Consider the following 23707-nt stretch of genomic DNA (forward strand, 5'->3'; position numbering starts at 1 on the left):
AGATCCCAACCACTCACTGGGTGAAAATGTTTTTTATCAAATCACTTTTAATCTGTGCCCCTCATTCTCCATCCTTTTCCGAAGCAGGAACACTTTCTCCCAATCGACTCTGTCCAAACCCCTCATCATTTTGAACATCTCTATCAAATCCCCTCTCAGCCTCTTCTCTCTGAGGTCCCAACCTCTCCAATCTCTCCTCTTAGCAGAAGTTTTTCACCCCTGGAACACCTAGATAACAAGGACACCTATGTCAGACTCCTATTTATTGATTACAGCTCAGCCAATAGTCAACACCATTATTCCCACAAAACTCATCTCCAAACTCCGTGGCCTGGGCCTCGGAACCTTCCTCTGTGACTGGATCCTGAACTTCCTAACTCAATCAGTAAGGATAGGCAACAACATTTCCTCCACGATCATCCTCAACACCGGTGCCCCACAAGGCTGTGTTCTCAGCCCCCTACTATACTCCTTATACGCCTATGACGGTGCGGACAAATTCCCCTCCAATTCGATTTTCAAGCTTGCTGATGACATCACTGTAATGGGTCTGACAGAGAACAGGAATGAGAGAGAATCTGGTGAACTGGTGCAGCAACAATAATCTCTCCATCCATGTCAACAAAACAAAGGAGATTGTCATCAACTTCAGGAAGCATAAAGGAGAACATGCACCTGTCTACATCAACGGGAATAAAGTGGAAATGGTCAAAAGCTTCAAGTTTTTGGGTGTCCAAATCACCAAGCTATCCAGGTCTCCCCATGCCGACAGTATACATTTCATCCAACCGTGCCTAATTCACACAGAGGGTGGTGAGTGTCTGGAACAAGCTGCCAGAGGTAGTAATAGAGGCGGGTACAATTTTATCTTTTAAAAAGCATTTAGACAGTTACATGGGTACGATGGGTATAGAGGGATATGGGCCAAATGCAGGCAATTGGGATTAGCTTAGTGGTTAAAAAAAAATGGGCAGCATGGATAAGTTGGGCTGAAGGGCCTGTTTCCATGCTACAAACCTCTAACTCAATGACATTCGATACTCCTCTCGGGCTTCTGCTGTTTCAAGCCCTCTATGCCATAAGCCCCCCTTTTTCTCTTTATCCAATGCTGTATGGCCCTCCACATCCAGGGTTCACTGGATTTGTTGGTCCCACCTGTTTTCTTTATTGGAACATGAACTCTCCTTATTTCCTTCTTGAACATGTCCTACTGTCACAGATTTACCTAAAAGTGTCGACTTCCAGTCCTCTCTGGCCAAATCATTTCTGTCCTTATTAAAATCAGCCTTCCCCCAGTTAGAACTTTGATTTCCCATCCTTGAACTTTTCCAGATCAATCTTCATTCAGTCTAACTGAGTTATGATTGCTATCTGCAAAATGCTTGCCCACTGACAGTCCAACCACTTGTCCAGCTTAAGAACATAAGAACATAAGAAATAGGAGCAGGAGTAGGCCATCTAGCCCTTCGAGCCTGCCCCGCCATTCAATAAGATCATGGTTGATCTGTCGTGGCTCAGTTCCACTTTCCCGCCCTCTCCCCATAACCCTTAATCCCCTCTCTTATCAAAAACCCATCAACCCGCGTCTTAAAAATATTTAGCAAGGTAGCCTCCACCACTTCAACGGGCAGAGAATTCCAGAGATTCACCACCCTTTGAGTGAAGAAGTTCCTCCTCAACTCTGTTCTAAACCGCCCCCCCTTTATCTTGAGGCTGTGCCCCCTAGTCCTACTGTCTTTTTTGAGCAGGAAGAGTCTCTCCACCTCTATCCTATCCATCCCATTCATCATCTTATACGTCTCAATGAGATCTCCCCTCATTCTTCTAAACTCTAACGAGTACAAGCCTAGTTTATTCAGCCTCTCCTCATAGCTCAACCCCCTCAACTCCGGTATCAGCCTAGTAAACCTCCTCTGCACTCCCTCCAAGGCCAAAATATCCTTGCGCAGGTGCGGCGCCCAAAACTGCACACAGTACTCCAGCTGCGGCCTCACCAATGCCCTATACAGCCGCAGCAAGACCTCCCTACTTCTATATTCAATCCCCCTCGCTATGAAGGCCAGCATCCCATTTGCCTTCCTGACCACCTGCTGCACCTGTGGTCTCTGACCTTCGGGTAAGCATTCTCCAAGGCAGCCTTCACGACACACGACAGCGCAGAGTCGCTGAACAGAGACTGATAGCCAAGTTCCGCACACGAGGACGGCCTCAATCGGGACCTTGGGTTCATGTCACACTATCTGTAACCCCCACGACTTGCCTGGATTTGTAAAATCTCACTAACTGTCCTGTCTGGAGACAATACACATCTCTTTAACCTGTGCTTAACCCTCTCTCCACTCACACTGTCCGTACCTTTAAGACTTGATTACCTGTAAAGACTCGCATTTCGACCTTTAGTTTGTAAATTGAGTTTGAGTTTTTATATACCCTGTTTGTGAACACAACTCCCACTCACCTGACGAAGGAGCAGCGCTCCGAAAGCTAGTGGATTTTGCTACCAAATAAACCTGTTGGACTAATCCTCTGATCATCTTGTGTGCCTCTATTAAGTCACCTCTTAACCTTCTCTCTAACAAAAACCTCAGCAAAATTTAGGACTGAGTTGAGGAGGAACTTCTTCACACAAAGGGTTGTGAATCTGTGGAATTCCCTGCCCAGTGAAGCAGTTGAGGCTCCCTCATTGAATGTTTTTAAGGCAAGGATAGATACATTTTTGAACAGTAAAGGAATTAAGGGTTATGGTGATCGGGTGGGTAAGTGGAGCTGAGTCCACAAAAAGATCAGCCATGATCTTATTGAATGGCGGGGCAGGCTCAAGGGGCCAGATGGCCCACTCCTGCTCCAAGTTCATACGTTCTTATACCCATTTTGTTTTTGTGCTGCAGTTCCCCCATGTGTTCCCTGAATGTTTGCCATTGCCGATCCACCGTCGTCCCTTTAAACATTTCCAAATCCATCACAGCCAACTCACACCTCATATCCTCATAGTTTCCTTTATAAAGATTCAGCACCCAAGTCTCCGAATCAACTACTTCACTCTCCATCTTGATTAAAAATTCTATCATGTTCTAGTTGCTCATCCCCACAGGGTCTGGTACAGCTGGACTGGCAATGATTCCCTTCTCATTACACAGTGCCCAGTCTAAGATGGCCTGCTCTCTGGTTGGTTCCTCAATACATTAGTCCAGGAAACCATCCCGTATACACTCCAGAAATTCATCCCTTTGCCCAATCTATATACAAATTAAAATCGCCCATAATTACAGATTTTCATTTATCACATGCATCTCTAATTTCCTGTTTAATGTTATTCCCAACCACAGCAGTTTGGGGTTTATATACAGCCCTCACTAAAAGAGAGAGAAGAGTACAGAGGGAGTACTGCACTGTTGGAGGGGACAGTACCAAGGGAACTCTGCAGTGTAAGAGGGGTCCATGCTGAAAGAACAGTGCATTGTCAAGTGCTCCTGGCTTCCCCTAGTACATCAATGGGCCTGTCACAATGGAGTCCCCTGATCTGGTAGGTGCAGGATCTGTCTACCCCATACAGCAGGTGCTGGTATATAAGAAGCACCTCACTGAGTCCCCACATTCAAACAACAGTTGTGTACATTTGTATCGCTTTTAATAAAGTTATTAAAAAAAAAAATCACACATCAGCTGCTCTGGCATATCTTCACAAGTTCATTCTGACAAGAGATTGGTCCTTATTAACCCTGAATCAAAGATTCCACAGCACCAAGTGTTTAAAGGGAATGACAAAGAGGAAACATCAAATACTTCACCTGCATAAAGGCCAGCAGGAATGAGGAATCAGAGAGTGATCCAAGCTGAGAATGAAGCTGAACACTCTCCTGAACTCAGCAAATCACAATAGAAGTACAGCCCCCCTTCCCACAGGAGCCACACACTTCCTCACCCCTGACAGCTGGCTGTCCCAGATCCCCACATCCCCCAGGTTGTAATCCAAACTCCTATCCCAAAGGCACTTTCACAGAACAACTGTACTGTGTGCTAGAATGAGCCTGTCAGGATTAGTCCAGTTTATAATGGAGGCTGCAGTGGACAGAGGGAACAAGTCAGGAGCAACTTGTGCAGAACTCACATGAATGCAGCAATTAGCCACTTCTCTGCAGAGCTGATTGCATAGAGTTAATAATTCACATTAAAAATCATTTTTCACATATCAGATTTCAATATACAAAATAATTTGGTATCTCGCATGTCACAGAGCTATGGGAATCAGAGCTGCTATTCAACAGCAGTTCTGCCTGTGTCCTCTGTAATTCCCACACAAGCTGTGTGCGTACATGTATAATTCCTGCAGTCTGTCCTCTGTACATTGTGCGTTGTTGTGTGTATGGCAGGCCCTGTGTTGCGTAGCTACGGTTTGTTCCGTATTTGAAGGTTACGCAGGTTTTCCAGCCCAGTTTGACTGATGACACCGTAGCTTTGGGAATAGCTACCCCAGGCTGCTTTTGGATTTCCAGCTGCTTCCATGTTTGATGTTGTCTGGAACATCTTCTTAAAGGGTCGACTCTCTCGAGCTTGTGATTGTGGCCTAGGATTCTGCAAAACAGGAAAAGAAATGAAACTCTCCCAGTACAAGTTTCTTCCCAGAGATTTCATGAAATCAGCACAGGCCCAGGACTCAGTACATAAGGAGGAGGTGTTGGCAATTCTTGAGAGTGTGAAAATAGATAAGTCCCCTGGGCCAGACGGGATTTACCCTAGGATTCTCTGGGAGGCTAGGGAGGAGATTGCAGAGCCTTTGGCTTTGATCTTCATGTCGTCATTGGCTTCAGGTATAGTGCCGGAAGACTGGAGGATAGCAAATGTTGTCCCCTTGTTCAAGAAGGGGAGTAGAGACCATCCTGGGAATTATAGACCAGTGAGCCTTACTTCTGTTGTGGGCAAAGTTTTGGAAAGAATTATAAGGGATAGGATTTATAATCATCTAGAGAGAAATAAATTGATTAGGGATAGTCAACGTGGTTTTGCGAAGGGTAGGTTGTGCCCCACAAACCTTATCGAGTTCTTTGAGAAGGTGTCCAAAGAGTTGGATAAGGGTTAGGCAGTTGACGTGGTGTATATGGATTTTAGCAAAGCGTTTGATAAGGTTCCCCATGGTAGGCTACTGCAGAAAATGCAGATGCATGGGATTGAGGGTGATTTAGCAGTTTGGATCAGGAATTGGCTAGCTGATAGAAGACAGAGGGTGGTGGTTGATGGGAAATATTCAACCTGGAGTTCAGTTACAAGTGGTGTTCCTCAGGGATCTGTTTTGGGGACACTGCTGTTTGTCATTTTTATAAATGACCTAGATGAGGGTGTAGAAGGATGGGTTAGTAAATTTGCTGACGACACCAAAGTCGGAGGAGTTGTAGACAGTGAGGATGGATGTTACAGTTTGCAGAGGGACATAGATAAGCTGCAGAGCTGGGCTGAGAGGCGGCAGATGGAGTTTAATACGGAAAAGTGTGAGGTGATTCACTTTGGTAAGAGTAACAGGAGTACAGAATATAGGGCTAATGGAAGGGCTCTTGGTAGTGTTGACGAGCAGAGAGATCTCGGGGTACACGTGCATAGATCCCTGAAAGTTGGCACCCAGGTTGATAAGGTTATTAAGAAGGCGTACGGTGTGTTAGCTTTTATTGGTACATGGATTGAATTTCGGAGCCGTGAGGTCATGTTACAACTGTACAAAACTCTGGTGCGGCCGCACTTGGAGTATTGCGTACAGTTCTGGTCGCCGCATTATAAGAAAGATGTGGAGGCATTGGAAAGGGTGCAGAGGAGGTTTACCAGGATGTTGCCTGGTATGGTGGGAAGGTCTGATGAGGAAAGGCTGAGGGACTCGAGGTTATTTTCATTGGAGAGAAGGTTACGAGGTGACCTGATTGAGGCATACAAGATGATCAGAGGGTTAGATAGGGTGGACAGTGAGAGCCTTTTACCTCGGATGGTGATGGCTAACACAAGGGGACATAGCTTTAAATTAAGGGGTGGTAATTATAGGACGGATGTCAGAGGTAGGTTCTTTACTCATAGAACATAGAACATAGAACATAGAACATTACAGCGCAGAACAGGCCCTTCGGCCCACGATGTTGCGCCGACCAGTTACAAAAACAATGACCCACTAGCCTATACCAATCCCTTTTCGTCCATAAACCTATCCAGAGATCTCTTAAACGCCCCCAAACTAGACGCATCTACAACTGCAGCAGGCAGGGCATTCCAATCCCTCACCACCCGCTGGGTAAAGAACCTACCCCTGACATCCGTCCTGTAGCTACCCCCCCTTAATTTAAAGTCATGCCCCCTCGTGCTAGCTTTCTCCATCCGAGGAAAAAGGCTATCACTATCCACCCTATCTAAACCCCTAATCATCTTATATGTTTCAATAAGATCCCCTCTTAGCCGCCTTCTTCCCAACGAAAACAACCCTAGATCCCTCAGTCTCTCCTCATAGGACCTCCCCACCATACCAGGCAACATCCTAGTAAACCTCCTCTGCACCCTCTCCAACGCCTCCACATCCTTCTTGTAATGCGGGGACCAGAACTGCACACAGTACTCCAAGTGCGGCCGCACTAGAGTAGTGTACAGTTGCAACATTACACTGCGACTCCTAAATTCAATCCCCCTACCAATAAACGCCAAGACACCGTACGCCTTCTTGACAACCTTATCTACTTGATTCCCAACTTTCAGGGATCTATGTACACACACACCTAGATCCCTCTGTTCATCCACACTATTCAAAGTCCTCCCGTTAGCCCTATACTCGACACATCTGTTGCTCCTACCAAAGTGAATTACCTCACACTTCTCCGCATTAAATTCCATCCGCCACCTCTCGGCCCAGCTCTGCAACCTATCTAAGTCTCCCTGCAGACTATGACACCCTTCCTCACAATCTACCACACCTCCAACTTTGGTGTCATCAGCAAATTTACTAATCCACCCAACTATACCCTCATCCAGATCATTAATAAAAATTACAAACAACAGTGGCCCCAAAACAGATCCCTGAGGCACACCACTCGTAACTGCACTCCATGATGAATATTTACCATCCACCACCACCCTCTGTCTCCTATCTGATAGCCAATTCCTGATCCAACTTCCTAGATTACCCACAATCCCATACATCTGCATTTTCTGCAGAAGCCTACCATGGTGAACCTTATCGAACGCCTTACTAAAATCCATGTATACCACGTCAACTGCCTTACCCCCATCCACCTCTTTGGTCACCTTCTCAAAAAACTCAATAAGGTTAGTAAGGCACGACCTACCTGCTACAAAACCATGCTGACTATTTCTAATCAATTCATTACACTCCAAATAACTATAAATCCTATCCCTAATAATTTTTTCTAAAACCTTGCCCACAACAGAAGTAAGACTCACCGGTCTATAATTCCCGGCAAAGTCTCTGTTCCCCTTCTTAAACAATGGGACAACATTCGCTATCCTCCAATCCTCCGGGACTACACCAGAGACCAATGACGACCTGAAGATCTGAGCCAGAGGCTCTGCAATCACCTCTCTAGCCTCCCAGAGAATCCTAGGGTAGATCCCATCCGGACCAGGGGACTTATCTATTTTCAGCCCCTCAAGAATTTCCAGCACATCCTCTTTATCAACCGTAATACTTTCTATTTTACACCCCTGCGACCCAATGTCCTCCTCAGCTATATTCATGTCCCCTTGCGTGAACACCGAAGAGAAATATTGGTTCAATACTTCTCCAATCTCTTCCGGTTCCACACACAACTTCCCCCTGCTGTCTGTAACTGGCCCTAATCTTGCCCTGACCAACCTTCTGTTCTTGACATACTTATAGAACGCCTTAGGATTCTCCTTAATCCTATCAGCCAAAGTCTTCTCATGTCCTCTTTTAGCCCTTCTCAACTCACTCTTCAACTCCCTCCTAGCCAATCTAAAGCTTTCTAGTGCACTATCTGAGCCCTCCAATCTCATCCGAACATAAGCCTCCTTTTTCTTTTTAACCATCGACTCAACTCTTTTAGTGCACCACGGTTCCCTAGCCCTACCAAATCCACCATGCCTGACAGGGACATACCTATCAAGGACTTGCAGTAGCTGCTCCTTGAAAAAATTCCACATTTCAGATGTTCCCAGTCCCTGCAATCCCCTAATCCAATCCATGCTTCCTAATTCACTCCTGATAGCCTCATAATCGCCCTTACCCCAGCTAAAATTGCTGACCCGAGGTTCACGCCTATCTCTTCCCATCACTAAGGTGAACGTAACCGAATTGTGGTCACTATCACCAAAATGCACACCAACTTCCAAGTCTAGCACCTGGTCTGGCTCATTTCCCAGCACCAAATCCAATATAGCCTCACCTCTAGTTGGCCTGTCTACATACTGAGACAAAAAACCTTCCTGCACGCTTTGTACAAACACTGACCCCTCTAGCGAGCTAGAACTATAGCAACTCCAATCAATATTCGTAAAGTTAAAGTCCCCCATAACAATTACCCTATTACTTTCACTCCTAACCAGGATTGTCTCCGCAATCCTTTCCTCAACCTCTCTAGAACTTTTAGGAGGTCTATAAAAGACTCCCAACAGGGTGACCTCTCCTCTCCTATTTCTAATCTCCGCCCATACTACCTCAACTGACAAGTCCTCATCAAACTTTCTCTCCGACACTGTGATACAGTCCTTGACTAGCAATGCTACCCCACCCCCCCTTCTACCTTCTTCTCTACTCCGACTAAAGCATTTGTACCCCGGAACCTGCAACATCCATTCCTGACCCTGCTCTATCCAAGTCTCAGAAATGGCCACAACATCAAAGTCCCAGGTACTGATCCACGCTGCAAGTTCATCCACTTTATTGCGAATACTCCTCGCATTAAAGTACACGCATTTCAAACCCTGCTCCGCCCCACCCCCACTATGCCGTGCCTTGCATTCCCCAACTATGCCCCCCTCACTTTCACCCCCTTTCCTCACTATCCCTCCCCCCCTCCGAATCAGTTTAAACCTTCCTGCATCGCTTTTGCAAATTTACCCCCCAGGATATTGATTCCCCTCTGGTTCAGGTGTAGACCATCCCTCTTATAGAGGTCCCACCTTCCCCAGAATGAGCCCCAATTGCTCAAGTACCTGAACCCCTCCCTCCTGCACCATCCCCTCAGCCACGAGTTCAAACTTTCCCTCTCCCTATTCCTCTCTAATCTATCCCGTGGTACAGGCAAGAGTCCAGATATAACTACTCTTTCTGACTTCGCCTTGAGTTTCCACCCCAACTCCATAAATCTTCCTCTCTAATCTATCCCGTGGTACAGGCAAGAGTCCAGATATAACTACTCTTTCTGACTTCGCCTTGAGTTTCCACCCCAACTCCATAAATCTTTGCTTAATATCCCCTTCCCTCAGAGGGTAGTAAGGCCGTGGAATGCCCTGCCTGCAACAGTTGTGGACTCGCCAACATTAAGGGCGTTCAAATGGTCAGTGGATAGGTATATGGATAACATTGGAACAGTTTAGGTTAGAGGGTCATTAGATTGGTTCCACTGGTCGGTGCAACATTGAGGGCCGAAGGGCCTGTACTGCGCTGGAATGTTCTATGTTCTAAGAACATAAGAACATAAGAAATAGGAGCAGGAGTAGGCCATCTAGCCCTTCGAGCCTGCCCCGCCATTCAATAAGATCATGGCTGTTCTGTCGTGGCTCAGTTCCACCTACCCGCCCTCTCCCCGTAACCCTTAGTCCCCTTGCCTATCAAAAACCCATCAACCCGCGTCTTAAAAATATTTAGTGAGGCAGCCTCCACCACTTCAACGGGCAGAGAATTCCAGAGATTCACCACCCTTTGAGTGAAGAAGTTCCTCCTCAACTCCGTTCTAAACCGCCCCCCCTTTTATCTTGAGGCTGTGCCCCCTAGTCCTTTGAGCGGGAAGAGTCTCTCCACCTCTATCCTATCCATCCCATTCATCATCTTATACGTCTCAATGAGATCTCCTCTCATTCTTCTAAACTCTAACGAGTACAAGCCTAGTTTATTCAGCCTCTCCTCATAGCTCAACCCCCTCAACTCCGGTATCAGCCTAGTAAACCTCCTCTGCACTCCCTCCAAGGCCAAAATATCCTTGCGTAAGTGTGGCGCCCAAAACTGCACACAGTACTCCAGCTGCGGCCTCACCAATGCCCTATACAGCTGCAGCAAGACCTCCCTACTTTTATATTCAATCCCCCTCGCTATGAAGGCCAGCATCCCATTCGCCTTCCTGACCACCTGCTGCACCTGCAAGCTGGGTTTTTGTGACTCATGCACAAGGACCCCGAGGTCCCTCTGCACCGTCGCCTGCTGCAGTTTTTCGCCACGTAAGTAATAGTCCTTCCTACCAAAGTGGACAACTTCACACTTGCCAACATTAAATTCCATTTGCCAGTTCCTGGCCCATTCGCCCAGCCTATCTAGATCCTTCTGCAGACTCTCCACACCCTCCGCACAATTTGCTGTTCCACCAATCTTGGTGTCATCAGCAAATTTCGACACCATACACTCGGTTCCCTCCTCCAGATCATCTATATAAATGGTAAATAGCTGAGGCCCCAGCACCAACCCCTGGGGCACCCCACTAGTCACCAACCGCCAATCCGAATAGCACCCATTGACCCCCACTCTCTGTCTCCTATTTGACAGCCAATCCCCTATCCACACTAACACCCTACCCCCAACTCCATGCCCCCTAACCTTCTGTAATAACCTCTTGTGTGGCTATGTTCTATGTTCAGCTCCATTAATCCACATTACAGGATAAACTCAAACAAATACACAAATCTCTGAAATACACAGCACATCTGGCAGCGTATGTCGAGAGAGAAAAACAGCTAATGTTTCAGATCAATAACCTCTCATCTGCATTGGCCCATATCACTGAGTCCCAGCCCTTTACACTGTTCAAACCACACACAGGCAATATCACAGAATCACACATTGCAGAACCAGTGGATGTGGTGTATTTTTTTTGATTTGATTTATTATTGACACGTATTAACATACAGTGAAAAGTTTTGTTTCTTGTGCATTATATAGGAAGGCATACTGTTCATAGAGAAGGAAAGGAGAGAGTGCAGAATGTAGTGTTACAGCCACAGCTAGGGTGTAGAGAAAAATCAACATAATGCAAGGTAGGTCCATTCAAAAGTCTGACAGCAACATGGAAATTGTTCTTGAGTCGGTTGGTATGTGACCTCAGACTTTTGTATCTTTTTCTCAATGGAAGGACAAAGAACAAAAAATTCCAGCACAGGAACTGGCCTTTCAGCCCTCCAAGCCTGCACCGACCATGCTGCCTGACTGAACTAAAACCCCTAACTAAGGTTGTATAAAGCTGCAACATGACTTGCAATTTTAAAACTCAGTGCCCTAGCCAATGAAGGCAAGCATGCCGTATGCCTTCTTGACTACCTTCTCCACCTGTGTTGCCACTTTCAGTGAGCTATGTACCTGTACACCCAGATCCCTCTGCCTATCAATACTCTTAAGGGTTCTGCCATTTACTGTATATTTCCTATCTGTATTAGACCTTCCAAAATGCATCACCTCACATTTGTCCGGATTAAACTCCATCTGCCATCTCTTCCGGGAACCATATCCCTCTATTTCCATTCTATTCATGTACTTGTTAAGACTCCCTTAAACATAAGAACATAAGAACATAAGAAATAGGAGCAGGAGTAGGCCATCTAGCCCTTCGAGCCTGCCCCGCCATTCAATAAGATCATGGCTGATCTGTTGTGGCTCAGTTCCACTTTCCCGCCCTCTCCCCATAACCCTTAATCCCCTCTCTTATCAAGAACCCATCAACCCGCTTCTTAAAAATATTTAGCGAGGCAGCCTCCACCACTTCAACGGGCAGAGAATTCCAGAGATTCACCACCCTTTGAGTGAAGAAGTTCCTCCTCAACTCCGTTCTAAACCGCCTCCCCTTTATCTTGAGGCTGTGCCCCCTAGTCCTACTGTCATTTTTTGAGCGGGAAGAGTCTCTCCACCTCTATCCTATCCATCCCATTCATCATCTTATACGTCTCAATGAGATCTCCCCTCATTCTTCTAAACTCTAACGAGTACAAGCCTAGTTTATTCAGCCTCTCCTCATAGCTCAATCCCTTAAAACTCACTATCGTATCCGCTTCCACTCCCTCCCCCGGCAGTGAGTTCCAGGCACCCTCTACCCTCTGTGTAAAAAATCTGCCTCGTACATCTCCATTAAACCTTGCCCCTCGCACCTTAAACCTGTGCCCCCTAGTAATTGTCTCTTCCACTCTGGGAAAAAGCTTCTGACTATCCACTCTGTCCATAACTCTCATAATCTTGTAGACTTCTATCAGGTCTCCCCTCAACCTCCGGCGTTCCAGTGAGAACAAACCAAGTTTCTCCAACCTCTCCTCATAGCTAATAGCCTCCATACCAGGCAACACCCTGGTAAATCTTTTCTGTACCCTCTCCAAAGCCTCCACATCCTTCTGGTAGTGTGGCGACCAGAATTGAACACTATATTCCAAGTGCAGCTTAACTAAGGTTCTCTAAAACTGCAACATGACTTGCCAATTTTTAAACTCAATACCCTAGCCAATGAAGGCAAGCATGCCGTATGCCTTCTTGACTACCTTCTCTACCTGCATTGCCACTTTCAGTGACCTGTGTACCTGTACATCCAGATCCCTTTGCCTATCAATACATAAGAACATAAGAAATAGGAGCAGGAGTAGGCCATCTAGCCCTTCGAGCCTGCCCCGCCATTCAATAAAATCATGGTTGATCTGTCGTGGCTCAGTTCCACATTCCCGCCCTCTCCCCATAACCCTTAATCCCCTCTCTTATCAAAAACCCATCAACCCGCGCCTTAAAAATATTTAGTGAGGTAGCCTCCACCACTTCAACGGGCAGAGATTCACCACCCTTTGAGTGAAGAAGTTCCTCTCAACTCCATTCAAAACCACCCCCCCTTTATCTTGAGGCTGTGCCCCCTAGTCCTACTATCCTTTCTGAGCGGGAAGAGTCTCTCCACCTCTATCCTATCCATCCCATTCATCATCTTATACGTCTCAATGAGATCTCCCCTCATTCTTCTAAACTCTAACGAGTACAAGCCTAGTTTATTCAGCCTCTCCTCATAGCTCAACCCCCTCAACTCCGGTATCAGCCTAGTAAACCTCCTCTGCACTCCCTCCAAGGCCAAAATATCCTTGCGTAAGTACGGTGCCCAAAACTGCACACAGTACTCCAGCTGCGGCCTCACCAATGCCCTATACAGTTGCAGCAAGACCTCCCTACTTTTATATTCAATCCCCCTCGCTATGAAGGCCAGCATCCCATTCGCCTTCCTGACCACCTGCTGCACCTGCAAGCTGGGTTTTTGCGACTCATGCACAAGGACCCCGAGGTCCCTCTGCACTGTCGCCTGCTGCAGTTTTTCGCCATGTAAGTAATAATCCTTCCTACCATTATTCCTACCAAAGTGGACCACCTCGCACTTGCCAACATTAAATTCCATTTGCCATTTCCTGGCCCATTCGCCCAGCCTATCTAGATCCTTCTGCAGACTCTCCACACCCTCCGCACAATTTGCCTTTCCCCCAGTCTTGGTGTCATCAGCAAATTTCGACACCCTACACTCGGTTCCCTCCTCCAGATCATCTATATAAATGGTAAATAGCTGAGGCCCCAGCACCGACCCCTGGGGCACTCCACTAGTCACCAACCGCCAATCCGAATACCACCCGTTGACCCCCACTCTCTGCCTCCTATTTGATAACCAATCCTCTATCCATGCTAACACCCTACCCCCAACTCCACGCCCCCGACCTTCTGTAATAACCTCTTGTGAGGTACCTTGTCAAACGCCTTCTGAAAATCAAGAAAGACCACATCCACCAGCTCTCCTCTATCCACCGCCCTAGACACATCCTCATAGATCTCCAGTAAATTTGTCAGACATGACTTCCCTTTAACGAAACCGTGCTGCATCTGCTCTATCAAGCAATTCCTCTCAAGATGCCTCGCTATTTCCTCCTTGATGACGGATTCTACCATTTTACCTACAACAGACATTAAACTAACCGGCCTATAATTCCCTGCCTTTTGCCTGGCACCCTTCTTAAACAACGGCGTAACATTAGCCGCTTTCCAATCTTCCGGCACTTCCTCGGAATCCAGCGACGTCTGGAAAATAACCACCAAGGCATCCACTATCACCTCCGCCATTTCTTTCAGAACCCTCGGATGCATTCCATCCGGTCCTGGCGACTTGTCCACAATCAGCCCCTCCAGTCTGTTGAGCACCGCCTCTCTAGTAACAGTAATGTCATTAAGACCCTCCAGTCCTACCACCTTTCCATCTCTAACATCCGGCAAATTATTCACGTCCTCCTCCGTGAAGACCGAAACAAAAAAGTTATTCAGGACCTCAGCCATATCCCCATCCCCTACCACTAAGTCCCCCCTCTCATCCTCTAAGGGACCAACATTCACCCTAGCCAGCCTCTTCCTTTTTATATATTTATAAAAACTCTTGCTATCCTTTTTTATATTAAGCGCTAGCCCAGCTTCATAGTTTCTCCTACCCTTCTTTATCAACTTCTTTGTCAATCTTTGTTGACCTTTAAACCTCTCCCAATCCTCTTCTCGCCCACTACTCTTAGCTACTCTAAACGCCTCCGCTTTTAATTTAACACTTTCCTTCACCTCCTTCGTTATCCACGGCTTATTACCTCTCCTCCGACTGTCCTTTTTGACCATCGGAATAAATTTCCGCTGAGCACCAAGAAAGATCTCCTTAAAGATCCTCCACTGCTCCTCAGCAGACCCTCCTTCCAACGCGCTCCCCCAGTCCACATTCGCCAATTCTTCTCTCATCCTACCGTACTCCCCTCTGTTCAAATAAAGGACGCGTGTCCGGGAACCCACTTTCTCCTCCTCCATCTGCACCAGAAACTCCGCCATACAATGATCACTCTCCCCAAGAGGATCCTTCACTGCAAGGTCCCTAATTCTACCCACCTCATTACATAGTACCAGATCCAAGATAGCTCGCTCCCTCGTCGGCTCCAACACACACTGTTCGAGGAAACTATCCCGGCAGCATTCCAAGAACTCCTCCTCGAGCCCACTGCGTCCAACATGGGTCGACCAATCTATATGTAGATTGAAATCCCCCATAACTACGGCCGTCCCATTCCTGCACGCCGCACTTACTTGCGCGTTAACAACCCGCCCCACCTCCAGATCATTATTCGGGGGCCTCTAGACGACACCCACCAGCGTCTTCCTCCCTTTGCTGTTCCTAATCTCTACCCACAACGATTCCGCTTTCTGCTCCTTGGCTCCAATATCATCCCTTGCTACCACCGTGATGCTATCCTTAATCAGTAGAGCTACGCCCCCCTCTTTTCCCTCCCGCGTATCCTTCCTAAACATTTGATACCCCTGGACATTCAGCTCCCAGTCCCTGTCACCTTGCAGCCACGTCTCTGTAATGGCCACCAGATCATATCCATTTGTGTCGATCTGCACCACCAACTCATCCACTTTATTCCGAATGCTTCGTGCATTCAGATAAAGTGCCTTCATCCCAGCCTTCACCTGGACCCTATTTGCCATAACGCCACCAACCATACTCACGCCCCTTACTCCCTCTATTATTGGGACATCCTCGGCCTCTTCCCTTACATGTACCCTCTCCTTAACTTTAGACCCCGTAATGTCACCTACCCTCACACCCTCCCCCCCCCCACTAATTAGTTTAAAGCCCTGTCTACAGTCCTCTTTACTCTATTCGCCAGCACTCTGGTCCCAGCACGGTTCAGACCAACCCCATCCCGCCCGAACAGGTCCCACCTACCCCAATACTGGTGCCAATGCCCCATAAATTCAAACCCATTCCTCCCACACCAATCCCTGAGCCACCCATTCACTTCCTTAATCCTATCAACCCTACGCCCGTCTGCACTCGGTTCAGGCAGTAGCCCAGAGATAACCACCTTGTCGGTTCTACTCTTTAATTCCATTCCCAGCTTTTCATACTCCCTCCCCAGATCCTCAGTTCGCATTTTGCCTACGTCGTCGGCACCCACATGTACCACAACGACCGGATTCTCACCCTCCCACTCCAGGTTCCTCTGCAGCCCAGATGCGACATCCTGTACCCGAGCACCAGGCAGACAACACACCCTTCTGTGCACTTTGTCATTGTGACAAAGGACAGTGTCAATACCCTTAACCACACTATCCCCAATCACTATGTTCCTTTTCACCTTCTCTTTGCCTATGTTCTGCTGCATCACTGTACCGTGTGCAGTTTGCTCACCAACCTCACCTCCCTCGTCCTCGTCCAGACTGGAAGCAAGAACCTCAAACCTGTTATGCAGATTGAGAGGCTGAGGCCTACGCTCCCCACCCCCCTTCCTCCTCTCCCCACCCCCTTCCTCCTCTCAGCAGCCCCCTCTTGTTCCTGACCCTTAGAGTTAGCCAGTCTAGGGGGGGTGGATGTCACTTGCACCCCATTGACAATGTCACCCTCCCTCTCCCTGATGAGCCTCAGTGTCTGTAGCTCAGAGGCCAGCTCATCTACCTTGAGCTGGAGCTCCTCCAGCAACCTGCACTTACTGCAGACATGGTCACTGGGAAGGACCCTGGGGTCCACCAGTTCCCACATCATACAGAAACCACACATCACATGCCCCTCCATTATTCACTGTAGTAATATTGAAAATTTCCACACGCACTTACCTGGCCCTCTTCCTCTCCAGCCCTTTCGATATTAAGCCCTAGTAGCTCACTCTGCTTCCCTCTCACTCCGCTGCCCGCTCCGACGCTGCCCGCTGTCTACACCAGGCCTCCTTTTAAACCTGGCGCTGATTTAAAGCTTGCTGGTCCACAACTCCCTTCTAACCACTCCCTCAGAATTCTTAAAGAGGTAAGTACAAAAAGCCCACAAAAATGCTTTTAAATGATTTAAACACTCTTAAGGGTTCTTCCATTTTCTGTATATTTCCTATCTGTATTAGACCTTCCAAAATGCATTACCTCACATTTCTCTGCCCAAGTCTCCAACTGATCTGTATCCTCTGATGGTCCTCATTGCTACCCGCAAATCCACCAACCTTTGTCCGCAAATTTACTAATCAATCCAGTTACATTTTCCTCCAAACCATTTATATATATTACAAACAGCAAAGATCCCAGCACTGATCCCTGAGGAACACCACTTGTCACAGCCCTCCATTCAGAAACACACCCTTCCACTGCTACCCTCTGTCTTCTTTGAGCCAGTTCTGTATCCACCTTGCCAGCTCACCTCTGATCCCGTGTGACTTCACCTTCTGCACCAGTCTGCCATGAGGGACCTTGTCAAAGGCCTTACTGAAGTCCATGTAGACAACATCCACTGCCCCACCCTCATCAATCATCTTTGTCACTTACTCGAAAAACCTGATCAAGTTCGTGAGACACGACCTCCCCGTCACAAAACCATGTTGCCTCTCACTAATATATCCACTTACATCCTGTCTCGAAGAATCCTCTCCAATAATTTCCCTCCCACTGATGTAAGGTTCACCGGCCTGTAATTACCTGGATTATTCTTGCGACCCTCCTTAAACAAAGGAACAACATTGGCTATTCTCCAATCCTCTGGGACCTCCCCGGTAGCCAGTGAGGATACAAAGATTTCTCTCAAGGCCCCAACAATTTCCCCTCTTGATTCTCTCAGTATTCTGGGGTATGTCTCATCAGGCTCTGGGGACTTGTCTATCTTAATGTTTCTCAAGAACCCCAATACCTCCTCCGTTTTAATCTCAACATGACTCAAGCTATCCACATATCCTTTCCCAGACTCATCATCCACCAAGTTCTTCTCTTTGGTGAATACTGATGCAAAATACTCATTTAATACCTTGCCCATTTCCTCTGGCTCCACACAGATTCCCTCCCTTATCCTTGAGTGGGCCAACCCTCTCCTTGGCTACCCTCTTGCTCTTTATATATGTATAAAAAGCCTTGGGATTTTCCTTAATCCTGCTGGCCAATGCTTTTTCATGACCCCTTTTAGCCCTCCTTACTCCTTGCTTAAGTTTCTTTCTACTTCCCTTGTATTCCACACTTGCTTTGTGTGTTCCCAGCCTCCTAGCTTTGACAAATGCTTCCTTTTTCTCTTTGACTAGGCTCACAATATCTCACGTTATCCAAGACTCCCAAAACTTGCTTTACTTATCCTTCATCCTTACAGGAATGTGCCGGTCCTGAATCCCTATCAACTTACACTTGAAAGCCTCCCACATGCCAGATGTTGATTTGCCCTCAGACATCTGCCCCCAATCTACATTCTTCAGTTCCTGTCCAATATTGTTGTAATTAGCCTTCCCCTAGTTTAGCACCTTCACTTGAGGACTACACTTATCTTTATCCATCAGTACCTTAAATCTTACTGAATTGTGGTCACTGTTCCCAAGCTGCTCCCCTACTGAAACAACGACCACCTGGCTGGCTCATTCCTCAATACTAGGTCCAGTATGGACCCTTCCCTAGTTGGACTATCTATATACTGTTTCAATCCTGTTAACTGGTTCCTATTTTCAAGAATGGGAACAGGGATAGCCCAGGAAATTACCGAATGGTGAGTCTGACCTCAGTGGTTGGTAAGTTGATGGAGAGGATTCTGAGGGACAGGATTTATGAGCATTTAGAGAAGTTTAGAATGATTAGGAATAGTCAGCACGGCTTTGTCAAGGGCAGGTCGTGCCTTACGAGCCTAGTTGAGTTCTTTGAAAATGTGACTGAACACATTGACGAAGGAAGAGTGGTAGACGTGGTTTACATGGACTTCAGCAAGGCGTTTGATAAGGTCCCCCATGCAAGACTTCTTGAGAAGGTGAGAGGGCATGGGATCCAAGGGCCTTTGGCCTTGTGGATCCAGAACTAGCTTGCCTGCAGAAGGCAGAGAGTGGTTGTGGATGGCTCTTTTTCTGCATGGAGGTCGGTCATCAGTGGAGTGCCCCAGGGATCTGTTCTAGGACCCTTACTGTTTGTCATTTTCATAAATGACCTAGATGAGGAAGTGGAGGGATGGGTTAGTAAGTTCGCCCTGACGATATGAAGGTTGGTGGTGTTGTGGATAGTCTGGAGGGATGTCAGGAGTTGCAGTGTGACATAGATAGGATGCAAGACTGGGTGGAGAAGTGGCAGATGGACTTCAACACGGATAAATGTGTAGCGGTCCATTTTGGCAGGTCCAACGGGATGCAGGAGTACAATATCAAGGGTAGGAGTCTTAGCTGTGTTGAAGAGCAGAAGGATCATAGGATTCTTAAATCGGCCTCGCAGGTGGAGGATGTGGTCAAGAAGGCGTATGGTGTACTAGCCTTCATTAATTGAGGGATTGAATTTAGGAGTCGGGAGGTAATGCTGCAACTTTATAAGACCCTTGTCAGGCCTCACTTGGAGTACCGTGCGCAGTTCTGGTCGCCTCACTATAGGAAGGATGTGGAAGCTATTGAGAGGGTGCAGAGGAGATTTACAAGGATGTTGCCTGGATTGGGAGGCATGCCTTATGAGGATAGGTTGAGGAGCTAGGTCTCTTCTCCCTGGAGAGACGAAGGTTGAGAGGCGACCAGATAGAGGTTTATAAAATGTTGAGAGGAATAGATAGGGTGGATTCTCGGAGGCTATTTCCCAGGGCTGAAATGGTCACTACGTGAGGACACAGGTTTAAGGTGCTGGGAAGCAAGTACAGAGGAGATGTTAGGGGTACGTTTTTCACTCAGAGGGTGGTGGGTGAGTGGAATCGGCTGCCGTCGGTGGTGGTAGAGGTAGACCTCGCTGGGCTCTTTTAAAAGACTTCTGGATGAGTATATGGGATTTAAAGGGATTGGGAGTTATAGATAGTTCTATGGATTGGTAGGTATAGATGTGATCCGTTTGTGTTTGTGCTGTAGTGTTCTATGTTTCTGGCTTTCTTGTATAGGTCAGGCTCACCTGACTTGAACACCACAGACCTAGACTCCAACAAGCAGCGGATACCCCTGTTCATCCATGGTTTCCGGTTGGCGAACACACGGATTTCCTTCTTTGGCCCACAGTCTTCAACACACTTACTAATGAAGTCAGTTACTATAGTGGTGAACTTATTCAGGCTGGTCTCAGGATTTTCAGAAGGCAGAGGCTTAGTAGATAAAATTAAGTTCATGGGATTGGGGTAATATATTGGTTTGAATTGAGAATTGATTAGCAGACAGATGTTTTGGGGACTCGGGTTCAATCCCGCCATGGCAACTGGTGCAATTTGAATTCAATAAAAAATGTCTGGAATTAAGAGTCTACTGATGACCATGAAACCATTGTCGATTGTCGGAAGTCGTCAATTGTCGTATTGTCGGAAAACCCCATCTGGTTCACTAATGTCCTTTGGGGAAGGAAATCTGCCATCCTTACCCGGTCTGACCTACATGTGACTCCAGAGCCACAGCAATGTGGGTGACTCTCAACTGCCCTCCAAGGGTAACTAGGGATCAACTTGAAACACTGCCTCTATTCTCTCTCCACAGCTGCTACAAGAGGTGCTGAGATTTTTCAGAATGATCTAGAGATGATCTATTTAAATTTTTTGGCCCTGGAGGGAGTGCAGAGGAGGTTTACTAGGCTGATACCGGAGTTGAGGGGGTTGAGCTATAAGGAGAGGCTGAATAAACTAGGCTTGTACTCGTTAGAGTTTAGAAGAATGAGGGGAGATCTCATTGAGACGTATAAGATGATGAATGGGATGGATAGGACAGAGGTGGAGAGACTCTTCCCGCTCAAAAAAGACAGTAGGACTAGGGGGCACAGCCTCAAGATAAAGGGGAGGCGGTTTAGAACGGAGTTGAGGAGGAACTTCTTCACTCAAAGGGTGGTGAATCTCTGGAATTCTCTGCCCGTTGAAGTGGTGGAGGCTGCCTCGCTAAATATTTTTAAGAAGCGGGTTGATGGGTTCTTGATAAGAGAGGGGATTAAGGGTTATGGGGAGAGGGCGGGAAAGTGGAACTGAGCCACAACAGATCAGCCATGATCTTATTGAATGGCGGGGCAGGCTCGAAGGGCTAGATGGCCTACTCCTGCTCCTATTTCTTATGTTCTTAAATGAATCACAATCTATACAAATTATTTGAAAATGCGAGTAGATATGTTTTACGTGTACTGGAACAGCTTGGCGAGGGGAGCAGCAAGCTCTGGAGCACAAGTTGTAATACTATTGCCATTGCAGGGTCCCGTGCCTTCAGTCACTTCTTAATATCATGTGTTATGAATTGAATTAGCTGAATTGGCTGACATCTGTGATGCTGGGGATCATTCCCTTGGCACTTCTGGCTAAAGATTCGTGGCCAATGGAATACAGATACATGGAAAATTGGTGCAAGAGTAGGCCATTCAGCCCTTCGAGCCTGCTCTGCCATTCAATACTATCATGGCTGATCATGCACTTTCAGTATCCCACTCCTGTTTTCTCTCATAAGAACATAAGAAATAGGAGCAGGAGTAGGCCATCTAGCCCTTCGAGCCTGCCCCGCCATTCAATAAGATCATGGCTGATCTGTCGTGGCTCAGTTCCACATTCCCGCCCTCTCCCCATGACCCTTAATCCCCTCTCTTATCAAAAACCCATCAACCCGCGTCTTAAAAATATTTAGCGAGGCAGCCTCCACCACTTCAACGGGCAGAGAATTCCAGAGATTCACCACCCTTTGAGTGAAGAAGTTCCTCCTCAACTCCGTTCTAAACCGCCCCCCCTTTATCTTGAGGCTGTGCCCCCTAGTCCTACTGTCCTTTCTGAGCGGGAAGAGCCTCTCCACCTCTATCCTATCCATCCCATTCATCATCTTATACATCTCAATGAGATCTCTCCTCATTCTTCTAAACTCTAACGAGTACAAGCCTAGTTTATTCAGCCTCTCCTCATAGCTCAACCCCCTCAACTCCGGTATCAGCCTAGTAAACCTCCTCTGCACTCCTTCCAAGGCCAAAATATCTTTGCGCAGGTGCGGCGCCCAAAACTGCACACAGTACTCCAGCTGCGGCCTCACCAATGCCCTATACAGCTGCAGCAAGACCTCCCTACTTTTATATTCAATCCCCCTCGCTATGAAGGCCAGCATCCCATTCGCCTTCCTGACCACCTGCTGCACCTGCAAGCTGGGTTTTTGCGACTCATGCACAAGGACCCCGAGGTCCCTCTGCACCGTCGCCTTGTCAAAAGCCTTTTGAAAATCCAGATACACAACATCCCCTGACTCACCCTTGTCCACTCTACTGGTCACAACTGGGCATGGAGGGATACAGAAGAATGGTCTAGTTGGACCAATGAGCAGTGCAGGCTTGAAGGGCCGAAGGGCCTGTTTCCTGTGCTGTACTGTTCTTTGTTCTTATCCTCAAAAGATTCCAGAAGATTTGTTTTAAGTGTGAAGTTTTTGACTTTGGTCAGAAATGGCGAGAGATTGGGAAGTTTTAAAGTAAAATGAAGTAAGGCTTACATTAACACTGCAATGAAGTTACTGTGAAATTTCCCTTCCCCTTAAATCCCCCTTTAACATCCAAAGGGATCTGCATGTCCGTTTTTGAAAGATAATATGCAGAAAGCAATTCAGAAGACAAATGCTATATACAAATTCTCGACCAATTTGTGGGATGGTTGGTGATATGGAGTGAAACCAACAGTATGGGTTCAATTCCCATAGCGGCTGAGGCTATTCATGAAGGTTCCGCCTTCTCAACCTTGTCCCTCGCCTGAGGACTGATGACCCTCAGGTTAAATTACCTCACCAGCTCTTAGCTGTCCCCCTGAAAGGGGAAAGCAGCCTAACATCAACTGGGACTATAGCAACTTTACCTTTAGTACAGTGAGAGTTCACTAGAAAGTCTACCTGGATCCTGGACTCCCTAGATCCACCACAGTTTGCCTACTGCCACAACAGGTCCACAGCAGACGCCATTTCCCTGGGCCTGCGCTCAACCCCGGGAAACCTAACAAGGACACGTATGTTAGACTCCTATTTATTGACTAAAGCTCAGCCTTCAACACCATTATTAGGGCGGCATGGTAGCATAGTGGTTAGCACTGCTGCTTCATAGCTCCAGGGACCTGGATTCAATTGCCAGCTTTGGTCACTGTCTGTATGGAGTTTGCATGTTCTCCTCGTGTCTGTGTGGGTTTCCTCCAGGTGCTCCAGTTTCCTCCCACAGTCCAAAGATGTGCAGTTTAGGTTGATTGGCCATGCTAAAATTGCCCCTTAGTGTTCTGAGATGTGTAAGTTAGAGGGATTAGCAGATAAAATACATCAGGATATGGGGTGGTAGGGAATGGGGGGGATTGTGGTCAGTACAGACTCGATGGGCCAAATGGCCTCTTTCTGCACTGTAGGGTTTCTAAGATTTCTATGATTATTCCCATGAAACCCATCTCCAAACTCCGTGGCCTGGGCCTTGGCACCTCCCTCTGCGACTGGATCCTGAACTTCCTAACTCACAGACCACAATCAGGATGGATAGGCAACAACACCTCCTCCACGATCATCCTCAACACCGGTGCCCCACAAGGCTGTGTTCTCAGTCCCCTACTATCGTCCCCTCAGTCCCCTTCTATACTCCTTGTACACTTATGACCATGCACCCAAATTCCCTTCC

The 23707-nt window shown here is 47.2% G+C and overlaps 1 protein-coding gene across 1 annotated transcript in view; it reads right to left on the reverse strand.

Moving 5' to 3' along the window:
- Window positions 1-3652: 3652 nt before the first annotated feature.
- The window catches only part of mapk15 (mitogen-activated protein kinase 15), a gene marked incomplete at its 5' end in the record, with an annotated part of 107369 nt that continues 87314 nt past the window's right edge, over window positions 3653-23707 (reverse strand). The window contains one exon of the mRNA XM_080184094.1: window positions 3653-4572. Coding sequence (XP_080040220.1) covers window positions 4387-4572 — 186 coding nt within the window. The remainder of the gene's footprint in view (window positions 4573-23707) is intronic.

The sequence above is a fragment of the Carcharhinus amblyrhynchos genome, unplaced genomic scaffold (genome assembly GCF_965287045.1).
Source record: "Carcharhinus amblyrhynchos unplaced genomic scaffold, sCarAmb.v2.hapA scaffold_561, whole genome shotgun sequence".
NCBI classification, from domain to species: domain Eukaryota; kingdom Metazoa; phylum Chordata; class Chondrichthyes; order Carcharhiniformes; family Carcharhinidae; genus Carcharhinus; species Carcharhinus amblyrhynchos.